At 43.9% G+C, this 19804-nt stretch overlaps 1 protein-coding gene across 2 annotated transcripts in view; it reads right to left on the reverse strand.

Moving 5' to 3' along the window:
- Positions 1-19804, reverse strand: part of ARFGEF2 (ADP ribosylation factor guanine nucleotide exchange factor 2) — a 101171-nt gene that overhangs the window by 25343 nt on the left and 56024 nt on the right. For both annotated transcript variants that reach the window (XM_044262878.1, XM_044262879.1), the window contains exons 22-26: positions 17543-17690; positions 16846-16945; positions 10927-10967; positions 10653-10822; positions 4593-4744 (exon numbers count right to left, since the gene is read on the reverse strand). In XM_044262878.1, the coding sequence (XP_044118813.1) occupies positions 4593-4744; positions 10653-10822; positions 10927-10967; positions 16846-16945; positions 17543-17690 (611 nt within the window). The remainder of the gene's footprint in view (positions 1-4592; positions 4745-10652; positions 10823-10926; positions 10968-16845; positions 16946-17542; positions 17691-19804) is intronic.

Below are 19804 nucleotides of genomic sequence, written 5' to 3' on the forward strand. Positions count from 1 at the left end.
CCAGGACAAGACAACACGACGATCTTGTCTCATGTGCCAGGTCCACCATGCCCCAATCTCCCTTGCAGCCAGGGGAGCAACATGATGTGTTCTAATGACTCGTAGAGAAAATCTGGGGGAATGTGAAGGGGAGGGGTTTCTACTATAGTTTTTTGTCTTGTAAAAATACACATGGTAGGCTCTGCACCATTTCTTGGTATCCGTATTTTGAACACAGTATGATGCCTGGAGCTAGAGCCTCTGTTCAGCATCACAAAACAACAGGCTCAAAGATAAAAAGTGATCCTGTGAATGGACAAACAAGGAACAGAAAGAAGCTGGGTCCTTGGGTATCTGGATGGCTCAGTTGGTGAAGCGTCTGCCTTCGGCCTCGGTCATGATCCCAGGGTCCTGGGAGCAAGTCCCTCATGGGGTTCCCTGCTCAGCAGAGAGTCTGCTTCTCCCTCTGCCTCCACCCTTCCCCAGCTCTCTCTCTCTCTCTCAAGTAAATAAATAAATAAATAAAATCTTTAAAAAAAAAAAAAAAAGCAAAAAGAAAGAAGCTGGGTCCTCAATGACAATTTGGGCTATGGAACCAAAGCTGGGTCCGCCTGCCTCTGACTTGTTACATAAACAATACACAGCCTTGTGGTTCAAGGCACTGTTGGTCAGTTTTTCCGGCTGAAAACCTTTACACTGATGATACTCATAATTTTGAGTCCTCAGAGATGACTATTCCTAAACTCTTGGTGCCTATCTTCTTGGATTTTTAGGCAAGGGTATATGTGTAGGATAAACACATAAAATGGATGGGAATATACAAATGTTAATTTAAGATGCAAAATTTTAAATTTAATCATTACAAAACCAAACCTGAAGACAAAAAAATGGCCCATTTTCTGAAGCTGCTGCAAGGTTCAACACAGTGTTACTTGGATATTTGCAAAAGGTTAGCACGTATGTCTTGCAATCTATTAAGACATACGCAGTTAGCGGGTGGACGCTATTTTCATACAAACAATAAGCAGCAAGGCTACACAAAGCTATCTCTTCCACCCATTAGCGTGGCTTTGGGACTGCAAACTTGATTTGCAAATTTTATCTGGCTTAGGATAACATTCATTTTCATCTGGGGGATCCATAGTAACTGATAATAGATCATTTAGGGAAGACCAGGAGGAAGTCAAAAGAGTTAAAACTTAGCTAAGAGTCCACAAAGCAAATACGTCACCCACAGATAACAAAGGACTAACTACATACCAAGGTGACTTCAGTACACAGGAAGATTGAATTCATGACTGCATCCCCCACTGCGAAGAAAAGCAGCTCACTGGGAAGAACTACGTGTACTTTTTAAAGATTTGAGGGGGGTGGTGGGGGAAGAACATGAGTGGGGCGGGGAGAGGCAGAGGGAGAGAGAGAATCTCAAGCAGACTCTGCACTAAGCGTGGAGCTGGTGCTGGGCTCAGTCTCATGATCCTGCATCCTGCGTGATCAAGAGTCAGATGCTGAAATCAAGAGTTGGGTGCTCAACCAGCTGAGCCTCCCAGGTACCCCTCTACATGTACTTTTTAAAAATGCTTTTCAGGGGGTGCCTGGTTGGGTCAGTCAGTTAAGCATCCAACTCTTGACCATGAGGTTGAGACTGAGCCCCGTGTTGGGCTCTATGCTCAGCATGGAGCTGTCTGTCCCTCTCCCTATGCTCTTCTCCCTGCTCACACATGTTCTCTCTCTCTCACACACAAATAAAATCTTTTTTTAAAAATAAAATGCTTTTTGGGGTGTCTGGATCACTCAGTTAAGTGTCCAACTCTTGATCTCAGGGTCATGAGTTCATGCCCTGTGTAAAAAAATAGTAATAATAAGGGGCACCTGGATGGCTCAGTCGGTTAAGGGTCCTGTCTTCGGCTCAGGTCATGATCCCGGAGTCCTCACCCTGTTCAGTGGTGAGCCTGCTTCTCCCTCTGCCCCTTCCCCTGCTTGTGCTTTCTCATTCTCGCTCTCTCTCAAATAAAATATCAAAAAAGGAAAGTTTACTAAAAAAAAAAAATAATAATAATAAATCAAGATGCTTTTTGCCTGATTATTAACAGTAATATGTGATGACAACAAACATTTCGGGAAATGTAGAAAACACGTAATGAAACAAAAAAATTCCATTTTGTGACAGTATGATATTTCACATGGAGAGATTGATAAAACTGTCCTTATTATACTGTCCAATTCCATAACCTGACCTTTTGACTAAAGCATTAAGTATTTCCCGTGTCACAAACACTGTAAACATCTTTAACAGCTGCACAATATTCCATGTTGTGGCTGTACCAACACTGAGTTTACACTCTTATATTTAGGTGTTAGCTGCTTTTTTTTTTTTTAAATTACTTTTTGTGATTTACAATGTCTTGTATTTCAAAGTTAATTCCTTAGAAGAATTACATAAGTGTAGAATTAGTGAGTCAAAAGGCAGAGAAATGTTAAGGTTCTTGCACCCTGCCCAAATGCTTTTGAAGATGTTATAGCAAGTTATAGTTCCATCAACAGCGTCCGACAGTGCCTGGCAATGCGTGATTCCAAACTCACTGTCTCTTTTCAAATGCTGGCTGGGATTCTGGCCATCAGCGCTGCCACGCCAGGCTTCCATCTCCTCGGCACTCCCAGCAATGTCTCCAAAGGGAGGAGGGTATTTCTGTGCATACACTAAAATCAGGGGTGAAGGGAGCGTGGGTGGCCCTGTCAGTTGATCATCTGACTCTTGATTTCAGCTCAGGTCATGATCTCAGGGTCATGAGATCAAGCCCCATGTTGGGCTTCCTTGCTGGGGATGGGATCTACTTAGGAGTCTCTCTTTCCTCCCTGCCTCCTGCTCTCTCTACAATAAATAAATAAAAATAAAATAAAATCAGGGGTGATGCCAAATTCTGGAATGGGCTTTGTCTTAAAATGAGCAGTAAGAGAAAAACCGAGAGAGAGAGAGAGAGACTAACAGGAAGACTTTTCTGCTGCTGTTTTTGTTACCCCCAAATGACCCATGTTGGCTATGGCCTTTGAATTCATAAGCTTTCATTTTCTTAAAACACACACACACACACACACACACACACACACACACACACAAAAAAAAAAAAGCATAAAAGACCCACCCAAAACACACACAGCAATCTAAGCAGATCTCACGGACACATTTTAGCTGTGGGGATAGGCACTGAAAGCCATCCTTGACATTTCCTCCTTTTACGGCCCACAGCTAATTACTCAGCACACGGTGCAGACTTTCCATTCAGAACCTACGCAGAATCCAATCACATGGTGCCTCACCCCTCTGGTGCAAATCTAAACAATGATGGCGGCTTTTTATTCTCCACAGACAAATGCAGGATGATCCCCTAACGCACGTCAGACCATTTCACTTCTCTGCTCAAAGCCTCCAGTGGCTTGTGTCTTTCACAGAGAACAAGCCCAAGTGCTGACAAAGGCTGACAGCTCCACCACCACGAGGGCTTCACCCACCAGGACTTCCTGCCTTATTGACTCTGTCGCCCAGCCTGGCTGCCTTGTTCCTCCTGGTGATGCTAAGGACACTGGGTCTCAGGGCTTCTGTTCTTGCTCTTCCCTCTGATCCCAACACTCTTCCCAAGATCACGTATAGCCACTCCTGGCTGGTTTCTCACTTTGCTTAAGGGTCAACTTACCCAATGCATCTTGGTTGACTGTCCTATACAAAGCCTTGATTTAAACATTTATTTGCTTATCTCACTGGAATATAAACAAGGAGTTTTGTTTTGTTTTTTTGATTTTACTTATTTACTTGACAGACAGAGAGAACACACAAGCAGGGGGAACAGCAGAGGGAGAAGCAGGATCCCTGCTGAGCAGGGACCCAACATGGGGCTCCATCCCAGGACCCCAGGATCATGACCCAAGCCAAAGGCAGATGCTTCACCGACTGAGCCACCCAGGTGCCTCTAAACAAGGATTTACTGTTTAATTTCATTACGGCAAACTTCAAACACACACAAAAGTAAAGAGGATATGGTAATGAACACCCACATACGCAGCTGCCCTGATGATTAAATCAGGGCCAGACGAAAACAGGAATTTTTGACTGTTTTCTTTAGTGCTGTCTAGTCAGCATCCAGAAGGGCACTGGCTGCTGGCAGGCTCCAAGGATATAGGCCAAGTGAACGCAGGAACATGGTGAGTGCTTCAGAGGGACAGTTGTCCCCATCTTTTCTATCACCCTCTTGGGGCAGAAACGATGGGTGACATAATTCTTCGGTTTACGAGACCAACCCCTTACTGGGTCATATAATTCTTGGCCCTGTTTTAGGATGCCTCAGTGACAGTTCTTTCTCTGAACAATGTCAGCGCCCACCCAGTAAGAATGCATGGCACATTTCTACTAGTTGTGGTGGTGTCATCTGTCCTTCTGGGAATGGTCACACACAGATCTCAGTGATGTACTTAGAAACGATGCATGTGAATCACAGTCTGCTCATCTTACCTATTTCCATCAAGAAAGGAAGAAAATACATAATTAATGCATGAAAATGCATGATTAATATTAGGAGGTTTGTTTAGGCCACCAGTGGGGAAAATGACAATGCACATACCTGTTTTTCTTCATGATATGCTCAAAGGGCCTCAGAAAATCTTTCTGGAAGCGGAAGTTGGCTAATTCTCCCTTCTCAAGAAACTTCATAGAGAGTTGCCTTAAGGAGTCAACAGCGAAGATCGCCACGTCTTCGTTGGGGTTACAGCCAACCTGAGCAGGAATGGGAGGCGAGGTGAGAGAGGCACAGCACAAGAGTGGGGGAGGCGGCGTTCTGGATGCCACAGACAGACAGGCTGCCTTCCAAACAAATGCTCTGGAAAAAACATACCTAAGGAGAAAAGAAATTGGTGTTTCTTGGCTATGACCTGGGCAATTCTGTTTTAAGTTTAATGATGCAAGATGGGTGGCTCAGTGGGTTAAGGCTCTGCCTTCAGCTCAGGTCATGATTTCAGGGTCCTGGGATCGAGCCCCGCATCTGGGCTCTGTGCTTGGTGGGGAGCCTGCTTCCCCCTCTCTCTCTGCCTGACTCTCTGCCTACTTGTGATCTGTCAAATAAATAAAATCTTTTAAAAAAATGATGCAAGATCAGTACTGCACATTTAATTAAAAGTGCTATTTAATTTTTTAAAGATTGTGGCAAAATACACATAAAATACAAAAGTTACGATCTTAAGCATGTGAAGTGCACAGTTCAGTCGTCGTAAGGATATCCTCACTGTTGGGCACCCCATCTCCAGAACTCCAGCAAAGCTGAAACTCTGTGTCAACTAAGCAATGTTGTGCTCTAATTAATTTTACCTGATTATATAAGAGAGGTCAAAAGACTTGAAAGTCTCTGTAAAGCCTTTTCTTTTTAAATATTATATTTATTTATTTGAGAGAGAGAGACAGTGACAGAGAGAACACAAGCAGGGGGAGCGGAAAAGGGAGAAGTAGGGTCCCTGCTGAGCAGGGAGCCCAATGTGGGGCTCGATCTCAGGACCCTGAGTTCATGACTTGAGCTGAAGGCAGATGCTTAAGGACTGAGCCACCCAGGCGCCCCTCTGTAAAGCCTTTGCATACTTGCCCACATCTGCCACCTGAAGCAAATGGTTATAAATGAGTGTCACTGGCCTCAAAAAATTCAGCACAAATATTGAGGTTTTTAATTTCATTAAAATTGTACTTGTCTATAGTTTACCTACTTTTAGAGACTGGTATTATGGGTATATATTCAGTAGTTGCTTCTCAGACTTTTCCCTTACGAAGAATCCTTCAAGCAGAGCAAGGGGATGTTTCCTACCAGAACCCCTGCCAAAGGATCTGGGGCATCTTGCAGCAGCCAGCTCCAAGAAAGAAACTTCCCTGGCTGTGGTCTGACCTGAAAAGGTTTTATTTTTAATGGAAGTAATGTTGCAGTAAAAAATTGGAAACATCAATAGGAAATGGTTACATAATGGTATGTTCACAGGCACGGAGTAACATTTGGCAGTTAAAAAGAAGTATGTCCAAGCCTTTAAAAAAAGAAAAGGAAAAAGAAGAAGGAGAAGAAAATCCTATCACATGCTACAACATGGATGAACCTTAAGGACATGATCCCAAGTGAAAGAAACCAGTCACAAAAGAACAAATACTGTCTGATTCCAGTTCCAGGAGGTAGCTAGAGTAGTCAAAATCATAGAGACAGAAAGCAGAATGGTGGTTACCAGGGTCTGGGTGAGGAAGGAATGGAAAGCTAGTATTTAATGGGTTTAGAGTCTCAGTTTTTCATGATGAGAAAAGAGCTCCAAAGATTTGTTGCACAAAATGTGAACATACTTAACGTTAATAAACTGTACATTTATAAAAGGTTAAAATGAAAAATTTTATGTGTATTTTACCACAATTTAAAAAGGAATAAATTCATACATACTAATAACATAGTTAAATGTTTAAGATTCTTTGCTAAGTGGAGGAAGCAAGTAATAAAATGATATGTGTAATCCTAGTTACGTTTTTTCAAAAAAGCAAAAGAAACCAAGACAATACTGTTTGTATTTCTATGAGTATATACATATAAACGTCCATAGAAAAATGTCTGGGAAGATAAATACCAAACTGGTAATCATTAGTTTGGGGAGGGTTCAAAAGGAAAGTGGTGACGGCCAAACGTGGCTTTAGCAGTACTTTTTAAAAAGGTGTTTATGTCATATTCATTAGAGTAAATACTAATAAAGAATATTCCTGTCCTAAACCTCAGGATTCAGGAAATCCTGCAGCAGGAATACCACTCCAGGGCTTACCGGGCAGCTCTGCATACCCCAGGACACACAAGTGTCCTAACTTAGAAGAGAAACATGGAAACTGTTCCAAGACTCTGCCAGAATGCCAAGAGCTAAGTTACAGCTGTCTTCAGCCACCCATTTCCTCAAACCTACGAGATTCTTCTGTGCTGCAGTTCCCGAGGGGAAGCAGAACATCTTCCTGGGGTGGTAGAAAGAATGAAGAGCCCCGGAGGGAGCAACTGAGTTTTCCACAACTTTGTGCTTAATGGCTCTGATGAGATGGAAGGGACAATGGTAATGAAGGTGATGGCCATAGACTGTCTCATCACTATGTCAGCCTACATCCCGAGCTGCCCGTAAGTGGTCCACAGGTAACCGAGAACTGGCATCTAATGAGCCTTAGCAACAGAACCGCAGGTGGGAATAGTGACTTGTTCAAACTGATGTTCTCTCCTGAAGAAGGCCCATGGAACATGAAATCTAGACTCTAGAAAAGCTGGGAAAGGTTTACCGAAACACTTTTGGATTATTACTTCTGAAAGAAAAAAGGATCCCACGGCTGCTAGTGGCAATATTTCACGGAATAAGTGAGCAAAGTTTGCTCCAGCTTAGTGGTCCTGGCCTTGGGCAAGAATACAAGGTAAGGCACAGTGACGATAATGGTTCGCATTCCCTCTCTCAAGCAATTTCACACCAGTTAATTTGACTGGTCCACTAAGAAGTTGTTTACCCAGAATAGTGAGCAAGATGATTGCTGACTGCTGGTTGATGCCTGAGGACGGTGCTGCCACTCACTCAGCAAACGGTGGGTCTGGGTCATGTGCAGGCTCTCGAGGCTGTGTCTTCCCGGAGGGTTCAGATGAAAGGGTCACCTGCTTCTTTTTGTAAGTTTCCTCCATTCAATGGAGGAATTGCAATTCTCTTTTGATTAGCTGTTTTTTACTCAGAGTACTTCTTTTTTTTTTAAAAGATTTTATTTATTTATTTGACAGACAGAGATCACAAGCAGGCAGACAGGCAAGCAGAGAGAGGGAGAGGAGGAAGCAGGCTCCCTGCAGAGCAGAGAGCCCGACACGGGACTCGATCCCAGGACCCTGAGATCATGACCCGAGCCGAAGGCAGCGGCTTAACCCACTGAGCCACCCAGGCGCCCAAGCATCTCTACTATAATTCTTCATCTCCAGGAATGAGAAAATTGCTTTGAAATCATGGAATATGTTTTGGTAGGAAACAGTGCTCTTGAGCTATTACTTTTCCTTTAAGAAGTTAATGGCATCTCAGATGCATACACACACACATGCGCACACGCACACACACACACATACACACACACACAAAACATACGTGTTCTGATTTTTAAAAATTTGTTAAGGGGCACCTGCGTGGCTCAGTTGGTTAAGCCACTGCCTTCGGCTCAGGTCATGATCCTGGGGTCCCTGGATCGAGTCCCGCATTGGGCTCCCTGCTCTGCTTCTTCTCTCTCCCACTCCCCCTGCTTGTATTCCCTCTCTTGTTGTCTCTCTCTCTGTGTCAAATAAATAAAAAAAAAAATCTTAAAAAAAAAAGTTGTTTAATATATGTGTGGATGTGCCTATATGTATGTGATGAAACCTCTAGTGGAGGGAAACAAGTGTAGTTTGGTTTTCTTTTATTAGTTGTCAGTTTTAGAATACACAGATCTCTAGCTTCTGATGTAGAAATTAATGTTAGTTTTCTAGGGATGTCTGGGTGACGGAGCTGGTTAAGCATCAACTCTTTGAGTTTGGCTCAGGTCATGATCTCAGGGCTGTGGGACGGAGACCCGCGTCAGGCTCCACGCTCAGTGGGGAGCCTACTTGAGAGTCTCTCTCCCTCTGCTCTTCCCTCAGCTTGTGTGTGTGCACGCTCTCTCTCAAATAAGCAAGCAAATCTTTAAAAAATAAAACAAAATAAAAGCTAGTTTTCTCAACAAAGGTTTCAGAGCGGCGACAACAAAAGCCAGAATATAAGAAGCATTATATTAGGCATTAACAGTGAAACTACATAGAACATAACTTGCTCTTTGGTTGTTCAGAAGACTCCCAAGGATTCTGCCATGCATTCAAACACCAATGTCTGTCCAGTGACTATAATGATTTTTATGGGGTTAGCCTATGTCCTGACTATGGGATTATATATTTTAAAAAAGATTTTATTTATTTATTTGACACAGAGAGAGAGATCACAAGTAGGCAGAGAGGCAGGCAGAGAGAGGGGAAAGCAGGCTCCCCGCTGAGCAGAGAGCCTGATGCGGGGCCCGATTCTAGGATCCCGAGACCATGAGCTGAGCCGAAGGCAGAGGCTTAACCCACCGAGCCACCCAGGCGCCCTGGGGTATATTTTTTTTTAAGAGATTTTATTTATTTATTTGATAGAGAGAGACACAGCGAGAGAGGGAACACAATTGGCAGGGGGAAGTAGGGGTGGGTAAGAGAGGGAGAAGCAGGCTCCTGCAGAGCGGGAAGCCCCACAGGGGGCTCGATCCCAGAGCCCTGAGATCATGACATGAACTGAAGGCAGACGCTTGACTGAGCCACGCAGGCACCCCTGCATATCGGATATTACAGTATTTTTAATACCACTAAGATTTTAATTTCATACTCCACGAGTTACCTACCAATATGTAAATATGCTCCAGAGAGAAAATGAATTATGACAATCCTCTGCTTCTTACAATGTCACATTGCACAGCTTTGCCTTTTTTTTTTTTTTAAGACATTCATTCGCTTGAGGATGGGGAGAGGGGCAGAGGAAAAGGGAGAGAGAAAGTCTCAAGCAGACTTTGCAATGAGCACAAAGCCTGATGTGGGGCTCAATCTTACCACCCCAAGTTCATGACCTGAGCTCAAACTAAGAGTTGGACAACTAGGGCGCCTGCGTGCTCAGTTGGTTAAGTGACTGCCTTTGGCTCAGGTCATGATCCTGGAGTCCGGGGATCGAGTCCCGCATCGGGCTCCCAGCTCCATGGGGAGTCTGCTCCTCCCTCTGACCTTCTCCCCTCTCATGCTCTCTCTCACTCTCTCTCTCAAATAAATAAAATCTTAAAAAAAAAAAAAGAGTTGGACACCTACCTGACTGTGCCACCCAGGCGCCCCATGCACCACTTTGCTTTTATTTATTATATATTTTTAAAAGATTTTATTTATTCACTTGAGAGAGAAACAGAGAGAGCACAAGCACATGGAGGGCCAGAGGGAGACTCCCCACTGAGCTTTGAGCCCACCGTGGGGCTCGATCCCAGGAACTGGACATCATGACCTGAGCTGAAGGCAGATGCTTAACCAGCTGAGCCGCCCAGGTGCCCCACCACTTCACTTTTATGAAAGACCTACCTTAGTATCTATTTCCACTAACCAAAAAAGAAAAATCCAAAGGGGATTTTTGCTTTTACAAAAAAAGGTGAAAAGTGAAAATAACATCGAGCATTCGCTTTGCAGCGAGCTGTTACAGAGGCAGCACGCGCCCCAGCAGCCAGAGTGGCGCTGCCAAGCCCCTTCCCCGAAAACTGCACTCAGCATCTCCGCGTTAAGCCACCAGAGCTTTGAACGGTGTCAGTGAGCATCTGGGCTTTATCTCAATTCTGTGCACTGTCAGCAAGATATGTCTGTCCTAAGGTATCAGAAAAGCCTATAAGAGGTTATTTTTGGGGTGTGGGAACGCTCAACAACTTTTCCATAGAAATTAATGGTAACTGCCTCTCTGCTTTACACCATTTCGGCTTATGAAAGGTTTCAGAGCAACGTCCTACTTTTAGATAGCAGGGAAATCTAAGTGCCTAAACACTCTCACTTCTTTGAATACAGTTGCCTGCTTTTTTCTGGATACTGATAGAATGGTTTTTGAATCTGAAGAGTTACCTTGTTGAAGTGATCTCCAATCACATGCCATATCCGGGACCACTGCAGCCGGATCCGGTTCATGTTGTAGTACGATATCTCCACAATCTTCTGCAAGCTGAACATGCGGGGGTGGTGCGGAGAAGCCAGCTCGTCCATGGACACGGCGCACAGCCAGCGGACAAAGTCAACTACAGGCCAGACCCAACAACACATGTGAGGCTTCATTAGTAATGGCCAGACAGCCACAACATGAGGATTCTGTAGTTGTCACACGCGAGTGACAAATACATACCTATGGCATTTCCATCCAGTCTGGTAGATCCAGTAAAAATTCTAGGAAGATAATTTCAGACACAATAAAATAAAAGTTAGATTTGGAAGCTGCATTTCAATTTCAAACACCAAAGAAAAGGCAAAAAAGAAGCATTTCAGGTCTGGAACCTCCCCTAAAATAAATGACTGAGGCATCAGAGGTACAAAACTGGTCAATGAACCTGGAGCATAAATGCCTATAATGGTAGAAAGAAAAAGTGACACATCAAAGGAGGGAGAGTAAAACATAACATCATGTGATGTCAAAACAGTGGGGGTGTGAGAGTGAGGACCTCCAAAAAGCTGCTCCTCCATAAGATGAAAACAACAACAACAACAACAACAACAACAAAAAACCTAGCAAAAAAAAAAGTTATCCGGACCAACTCTTTCAGGACTGAGCTGTGGAAATTACCAAAGGCCGGAAAAATGTTTGTTCAAGAAAAAAGGCTCAATCTTGTTATAAATAGAGACTATTATGGTGTTTTAGGCTGGCCTATTTCCATTACTGTCTTCTCGGCTCCACAGAAAGGCTGAAAACCAACAGCTTTGAAGTCACAGTAACTGTGAAACCAGTAACCTAGCTCCATAGGAGAGAAGAGAACAGTCCTAGAATTTCCCCCCAAAACACCAGACTCAGAGAACTGACATTATTTGACCTGCCTGGCAGTACCCTGGAAACCCCCATTTTCAGGATTTGTCTTTGACTCAGACCTCTTTTGGTGCAAAAAGCCTTTTCCTGGCTCTTTTGTCAAAAGCAACCTGTAGTCACTACCTGAGGTGGCAGTTACAACCGGGACAAACAAGGACCTGGCCAAAAACCTGAAAGGAGAAGCTGGGAATGAGACACCCACAGGAAGCTTTATTTTATTCTTTTTAAAGATTTTATTTATTTACTTGAAAAAAAAAAAGCGAGAGAGAGAAGAGCAAGGGAAAGGCACAGAGAGCACAGAGAGAGAGAGGGAGAAGCAGACTTTTTTTTGACACAGAGAGAGAGAGCGCAAAAGCAGGGGGAGGGGCAGAAGGAGAAGGAGAGTCCCTAGAGCAAGGAACCCGATGTGGGGCTCAATCCCAGGAACCTGAGGTCATGACCTTAGCTGAAAGCAAATGCTTAACTGACTGAGCCACCCAGGTATATGGTAGAGCTTTTTAAAGCCTCCTGTGATAGGGGCTCCTGGGTGGCTCAGTCCATTAAGCATCTGCCTTCAGCTCAGGTCATGATCTCAGGGTCCTGAGATCAAGTCCTGTGTCCGGCTCTTTGCTCAGTCGGGAGCCTGCTTCTCCCTCTGCCCTTCCCCCTGCTTATGTGCTTTCTCTCTTGGTCAAATAAAAATATAAAATCGTAAAAAAAAAAAATTAGGAATTCTAGAGTTGAAACCTATAAAACTGGAATGGAAAATTCACTAGAGGGGCTCAACATTAGTTCTGAGCAGACTTAAGAATTAGTGAACTTGGGGCGCCAGGGTGACTCAGTGGGTTAAAGCCTCTGCCTTCAGTTTAGGTCATGACCACAGGGTCCTGGGATCAAGCCCCTCGTCCGGCTCTCGCTTGGCAGGGAGCCTGCTTACCCGCCCCCGCCCCTGCCTGCCTCTCTGCCTACTTGCGATCTCTGTCAAATACATAAATAAAATCTTTTTAAAAATTTATTAAAAAAAAAAAGAAAGAATTAGTGAACTTGAAGACGGGTTAAATGAGATTATGCAGTGTGAGGAACAGAAATAAAAAAGAATATTTAAGAAATGAAGAAAATGTCACAGACCTGTGAGACACTACCAAGTACAAGACATACACATAAGGGGGGAGTCCTAAAAAAAGATGAAAGAGGCTAGAAGAACTTTTGAAGAAATAATGGCTAAAAACTCCCCAAATTTGGTGAAAAACAACAACCTACACATCCAAGAAGCTCAACAAACTTCACTAAGATAAACTCAAACACTCAGACATATAATAATCAAAATGTTGAAAGTCACAGAGTGAGAGAATCTTGGAAGCAGCAAAAAAGCAGAGACTCACCACTGTGTAAAGGGATCCTACAGAAAATTATCAGTTGACTTCTCATCACAAACCACAGAGGTCAAAGACAGTGGGATATCAGATTCAAGGTGCTGAAATAAGACTACAAACCAAATATTCTGTATGTACCAAAACCAACCTTCAAAAAATGAAGGAGTAACTAAAATACCCTGAGATAAACAAAATCTGAGATAATTCATTGCTAACTGAGCTGCCCTATAAGAAATATTAAACTAAGTTCTTCAGGTTGAAATCAAAGGAAAGATAATAAGTCAAAAGTATCTGAAGAAAGAAAGAACACTGGCAAAGATGCCTGGGGAAATATGTATTTTCTGTTTGTAATTCATTTTTATCCATCTGATTTGAGGATGGCAAAAGTAATTGTCAGTAATCTGTGTTGACGGGCAGGTATGTATAAACATGTAACTTATATGCAAACAGCAGAAAGGAGAGGGCAGAGACCAGAGCTGTATAGGAGTCAAGATGTTTCATACTACTCAAGTGGACGCTAACTCCAAGTCAAATGTTAAAGTTAAGATGTTATTAATCATGATCCCCAAAGCAATCAGTAAGAAAAACTCTGAAAAAACACAGTAAAAGAAACAAGGAAAATAAAATAATACACTAGAAAATTTCTTAACACCAACGAAAGCAATGATATTGAAGGAATGGAGAAAATGACACAACACGTATTGATAAAAAAAAGAAAAAGCACGGATCTAAAGTCTACCCATCAACAACTGAATTATAGTTAAATCTAAATAGATAAAACACTTTAATTCAAAGGAAAAGATTAGTGGATGGACTAAAATAAACATGGTCCAACCATCTGTTGTCCAGAAACTCACTTTATTATTATTATTACTTTTTTTTTTTTTTTTAAAGTAAGCTCTACACCCAACATGGGGCTTGAACTCCTGGCTCTGAGATCAAGAGTAGCATGCTCTACCGACTAAGCCAGCCAGGTGCCCCCAGAGAGACTTGCTTTAGATTCGAAGACACAAACAGGCTGAAAATTAAGGAATAAAAAAGACACAGCTTATCAAAAAGTAACCAAAAGAGAACTGGGTGGTTGCAGCAATGTAAGACAAGAGATTGCAAAATCATTACTAGAGTCAAAGAACATTTTATAATATAAAAGGTTTAATTTGTCAAGAAAACATACACATACATATGCACCTAACAACAAAGCCCCAGAATCACAAGGCACAACAGATAAAACTGAAAGGGAGAAATGGACAATTCAACAACGCCCAGAATCAGCAAATCTATACAGAGAGAATGAAGATTAGTGGCTGTAAGGACTGGCAGGGGAGGAAATGGGCAGTGACTGATAAGAAGTACAAGTTGCTGAAAATGCTATGAAATTCAATAACGGAATAGCTTCTCAGCCTTTTGGCTAAGACCAAGTATGAAATTTGAGAGCGGTGCTGACCGCACAACTCTGAATATATGAAAACCCACAGAGCTGTACACACATATTTTTTTTTAAGTTTTTTTTTATTTGATTTTTTTTTTTTTAAAGATTTTTTATTTATTTATTTGACAGAGCGAGATCACAAGCAGGCAGAGAGGCAGGCAGAGAGAGAGGAGGAAGCAGGCTCCCTGCTGAGCAGAGAGCCCGACGTGGGCCTCGATCCCAGGACCCCGAGATCATGACCTGAGCCGAAGGCAGCGGCTTAACCCACTGAGCCACCCAGGCGACTGACAGAGATCACAAGTAGGGGGAGAGACAGAGAGAGAGAGAGAGAGAGAGAGAGAGAGAGAAGCAGGCTCCCCGCTGAGCAGAGAGCCTGATGTGGGGCTCGACCCCAGGACCCTGAGATCATGACCTGAGCCGAAGGCAGAGGCTTAACCCACTGAGCCACGCAGGCGCCCCTGTACACACATATTTTAAAGATGTATTTATTTGAGAGAGAGAAAGTGTATGCAAGAGAGCACATATACATGAGGGGCAGGAGGGGCAGAAGGAGAGGCAGAGGGAAGGAACCTCAAGCAGACTCCCTATGAGTGTGATCTTATGACCCTGAGATCATGACCTGAGCTGAAATAAAGAGTTGGATGCTTAACTGGCTAAGGCACCCAGGCACCTCCTGAATTGTACTTTTTTTTTTTTAAAGATTTTATTTATTTATTTACAGAGAAAAATCACAAGTAGATGGAGAGGCAGGCAGAGAGAGAGAGAGGGAAGCAGGCTCCCTGCTGAGCAGAGAACCCGATGCGGGACTCGATCCCAGGACCCTGAGATCATGACCTGAGCCGAAGGCAGCGGCTTAACCCACTGAGCCACCCAGGCGCCCCTGAATTGTACATTTTAAAAGAATAAGTCTCTTGGTATATGAATTATATCTCAATTTTTAAAAAATGTAATGGCACACAAAATGATGCTAGGATAATAGTATCCATGAGCTGGCTAAGGCAGAGAAACAGAAAAGAAATAAGTGTGGTTAATGGAATAAACATTTTGTACTTTTAGCCTAAACCTAACTGAAAAATGTGAGGAAAAACCCATCAAAAGTATGTTACATACAATACTTCTGTTGGAGAGAAGCAGGGAAGCAACAGGAACAAGGTAATCAAAATACACTGATCAAGAGTTTAAAATATGAAGAGGATTGTTCTGAGAACAATACAAATGATGCCCCAATTCTATACTGCTATCATCTCAACAATGTCTATATTTATTTATTAACTTTTAAAGCTCATTTTAAAGATTTTTATTTATTTATTTATTTGACAGAAAAAGAGAGAGAGAGAGAGAGAGAGAGATGGTAAGAGAGGGAACACAAGCAAGGGGCGTGGGAGAGGGAAAAGCAGGCTCCCCCCTGGGAGCAGGGAGCCCGATGTGGGGCTCGATCCCAGGACCCTGGGATCATGACCAGAGCCAAATGCAGATGCTTAATGACTGAGCCACCCAAGCGCCGTAACACTGCTTGTATTTACTATTGTGGAAAAGTCATTAACCACATGAGCAGCAGTGTACATGATTACTGAAGGGTACTTTTCAGGACTTTGTTCATTTTGGAAAATTCATATATCTTTTTAAAGGTTTTATTTATTCATTTGACAGAGATCACAAGTAGGCAGAGAAGCAGGCAGAGAAAGAGAGGAAGGGAAGCAGACTCCACGCTGAGCAGAGAGCCCAATGTGGGGCTCGATCCCAGGACCCTGGGATCATGACCTGAGCTGAAGGCAGAGGCTTTAACCTACTGAGCCACCCAGGTGCCCCGGAAAATTCATATTTTAAATACTGTTATCTGATGAATGTCTTTAAATAAGAATACCTATATTTCTTATGACTGTTTAGTTTAAGGAAACGGGTATCATGGAAAGGTTCTAAGGAAAAAGAAACGCAAACTATCAATGTGGCCACCTCTCACTCCTACACAGGCTTTATACCTTAAACCCTTTTTGAAATTTTTTAAAGATTTTATTTATTTATTTGACAGACAGAGATCACAAGTAGGCAGAGAGGCAGGCAGAGAGACAGAGGAGGAAGCAGGCTCCCTGCTGAGCAGAGAGCCCGATGCGGGGCTCGATCCCAGGACCCTGGGATCATGACCTAAGCCGAAGGCAGAGGCTTTAACCCACTGAGCCACGAAGGCGCCCCCCCTTTTTGAAAAATTTTAAAAGGTTATTTCTACTAAGGAAACAAGTTAATCTAAAACATCAACACAAGCAAAAACACTTATTTTTAAAAAGGTCAGGAATTCAAATGAACATGAAGGTTAATAGCAGCTGTGGATCACATGTGCCACTTCCTAGTTCGAGTGACCTAGAGCTCACAACACTTACAAGAGTCAAACAGATTAAGAATCCATTAACCACACAAAGGATCTGCCAAGCTCCTGGACAGTCCAGCTTCACTGGAGAACAAAATCATTACCTGTCTACAGCTACAACCACACTCTGCGAGCTGGTCTCACCAACTGATTCCTGGAAGCTGGCCATCTGTCTTTTATCCACTCCACCACTCACCAAATTACCTGAAACACAATGCGCAAAATCAGAATCACTTCAGAAACAGTCAAGTATTTAGATCAAAGTATTCTGTGGCATCGGTATGCAGAGACGAGAGCCATAAGAGAATGGTTTGCAGGCACAACAAAACAAAGAGTTAAAGTGAGTAAACCAAATGGCCAGGCACATTTGTTTGTCTTATGTGCTGTCAGAGCCCACCGACGGGAGCCTCTCGATTCCACGAGAAACCATTCCAGATAACAAACATGGAAGTGACGCTACACCTACTTGTCAAAATCTGGAGATACACACCCCGGCTCCTCTAATACTAGGTACTAAAGCGGTAGCCTTTCTGAAGTAAATGGATTCTCCCCCCAGTATACTTAACATGCACAGAAAGAAAAGTAATGCACCCTGCTGATTTTGATAAAACAGGCATTTACTCAACAGTTTAATCACAGTTAAGAGAGCCAAAGCAGCACTTCCACGTCCCCTAATAAACATACTGTCAGCGGGCACGCAAGGAAGAGCTGGTTTGCGTGACAGTCCTGAGAGACAGGAAGCGTTTCAATCCGGTTAACTTGGGACTCCGCGACGGCCAGCCGTGGGGCCTGGTGTCTTACCAAGACCAAGGCCCATGAACTCTTCTCCCGCCAATGTGTGGCCCTTCAGGCTCCCTTCTCTTTCACGCCCAGATCCAGACAGGTAGCGCGTTTTCACCCCGGTTCCTATCAGCTGAGCGAGCTCCAGCTGGCTGATGCACTTCAAGATCTAATGAAAAGGACATCAGGCATGAAGAAGTGAGTTCCCGGCCTGCAAAGGTCACTGCAATCTTAGTCATTCAAGAGCTCTTTGAAACACACAGCTTTTCAGGTGAGAATGAAATCTGAGGGTCTTGGGGTGGTTCCTAATCCTGGCGAGGCAACCCACTGACTACAGGCCTGGAAGACAGACGTCACTATCTTTTTTTCAAACTGTTAAAAAGTAGAAGAGAAAATGACCAAAAGAAAAGTGGGTATGATGCAGTTACGCCATACAGATGTCTAATTATGCAAATGTCATAAGCGCTCGAGAAAGAGAGAAAAGCTGTCTGACTGGAGCAGGGCATCCCCCCACCGAGCTCCCCAGGAAGTCGCCATCCGGTCTACTCAGCCCCCCTTGTCCCCTCTCTATTCCACCCCTCAGACACAAACGCTAGCCTCCCTGCTGCTCCGTTCACTTGACAAGTCTTTTCCTACCCCCAAAGCCTTTATACTTGCTGTTCCTTACGCTCTTCCCCACGGCTCACTCCCCGCTTAGATTCTCAGCTCACACGTGTCCCTGAGACCTGTCCTGACTGCCCCGAAATTGCATGCACACCCTCTCTACTACCATTCCCTGGCCACAATTCCCCCCCCCCCTTAGCCCTTACCACTTTTGGCCTTATGCCACACATTTGCTTGTTCTCGGCCTGAAGTACCAACAGGGCATCAATGCTGTCTTGTTCACCGCTGAATCCCCAGCACTTAAAATAGCTGGTGATTATTACTCGGTTAACTGAGTGAATCAGTACATGTCCTGGAATGGGTGTGCAGTTGGAAAAATACTGTAGTTTCCGGGCCCACGGGGTGGTCCTGGGGTGGAGAAGACGTACCTACACACAAGCCTTTTCTCAACGGGAGTTTATCTGAAGAAACAGACATGGATCTTGACTTCTACTGGAGGAAAAACTGGTTGCCAGAAACTTTTCAGGGGACAGCCTGGAGGTCTCCTGGTAAACCTTTCCTAAGGGATTTTCATGGGAACTTCTGACTAAAGCTGGGTTTTGCCTTTCATGCTGACATTACGACCTGAGCTCAGAGCATGGGAGTCCACTATACCACTGAGTACTGCGTGATACTGAGAAAGGTACTTAATTCTACCAGACAGAGCCGTGCCCTGATTGCTCCACATACGACAATCCTACTAAATTATTACCAGTAAACTCATATTAACTCCCTCCCTTTTCTAGAAGCTGAGGATGGCCAGCGTCTCAAGTATGTCAACAACTTGCAGCCAAGGACTTCTTGGCTCTAGCCTGATTTCTGACCATCAAATAGGTGGTAATTCATTTTAACATTTCCGGGTGCTGCTATATCCATGGCAACCAGCAGGAACCCTATTGAGATCGTGCCTCTGAGGTTAAAAAAAGTTCTATGAGAGAAAGCAGCTATTTACTCATTCAGTATATACTGCGACTCTTCAGAAAACAGGAAATTACTTCTTAAAAACAAAACAAAGCAGCAACAACAACAACAAAATGGCTCCTGGCTGGTTCAGTTGGTGGAACATGTGATTCTTGATCTTGGGGTCCTGAGTCTGAGCCCCACCCTGGGCACAGAGATAACTTAAAGAACAAAAACAAAAACCAAAACCCAACCGACCATCCCTCCCTACTCCTACCCACTCCAGCTTTTCTAATATGGAAAACTCCAAGGGTGGGATGGAGGAAGGAAAGGCTGGGTGAAAGGGGACAAAGGTACATGCCGCGATGAGCGGGAGAGGGAGGGCTAAAACCTACCGGGTCCTCACCACCTGCCAAATGTAGTTCTGGGCCCCGGACAGGCCCTCCTTTCATCTCATGGCAACCCCACGACGGTGCAGCCCGCATGGGACCTGTATACCACACAGGCAGGCAGAGCTGCAAACCCACACTGGACCTCAGCAGTCCAGCCTTCCCCCTTAAGGACTTGACCCCATGGGGGAGGAGGCAGCCATGTCCCCTCTAGGTACCCATGGTCCCCACCACTCTGCACACTCACCTCTACTCTTACAGTTTTTCTCTCTAAAGCAAGAAGCTATATGTGCAGACACCAGAGAAATCAGGTAATGTAATTTAAGGGAAAAAAGCAGAAAATAAATCTGCA

The sequence above is a fragment of the Neovison vison genome, chromosome 8 (genome assembly GCF_020171115.1).
Source record: "Neovison vison isolate M4711 chromosome 8, ASM_NN_V1, whole genome shotgun sequence".
Taxonomy (NCBI): Eukaryota; Metazoa; Chordata; class Mammalia; order Carnivora; family Mustelidae; genus Neogale; species Neogale vison.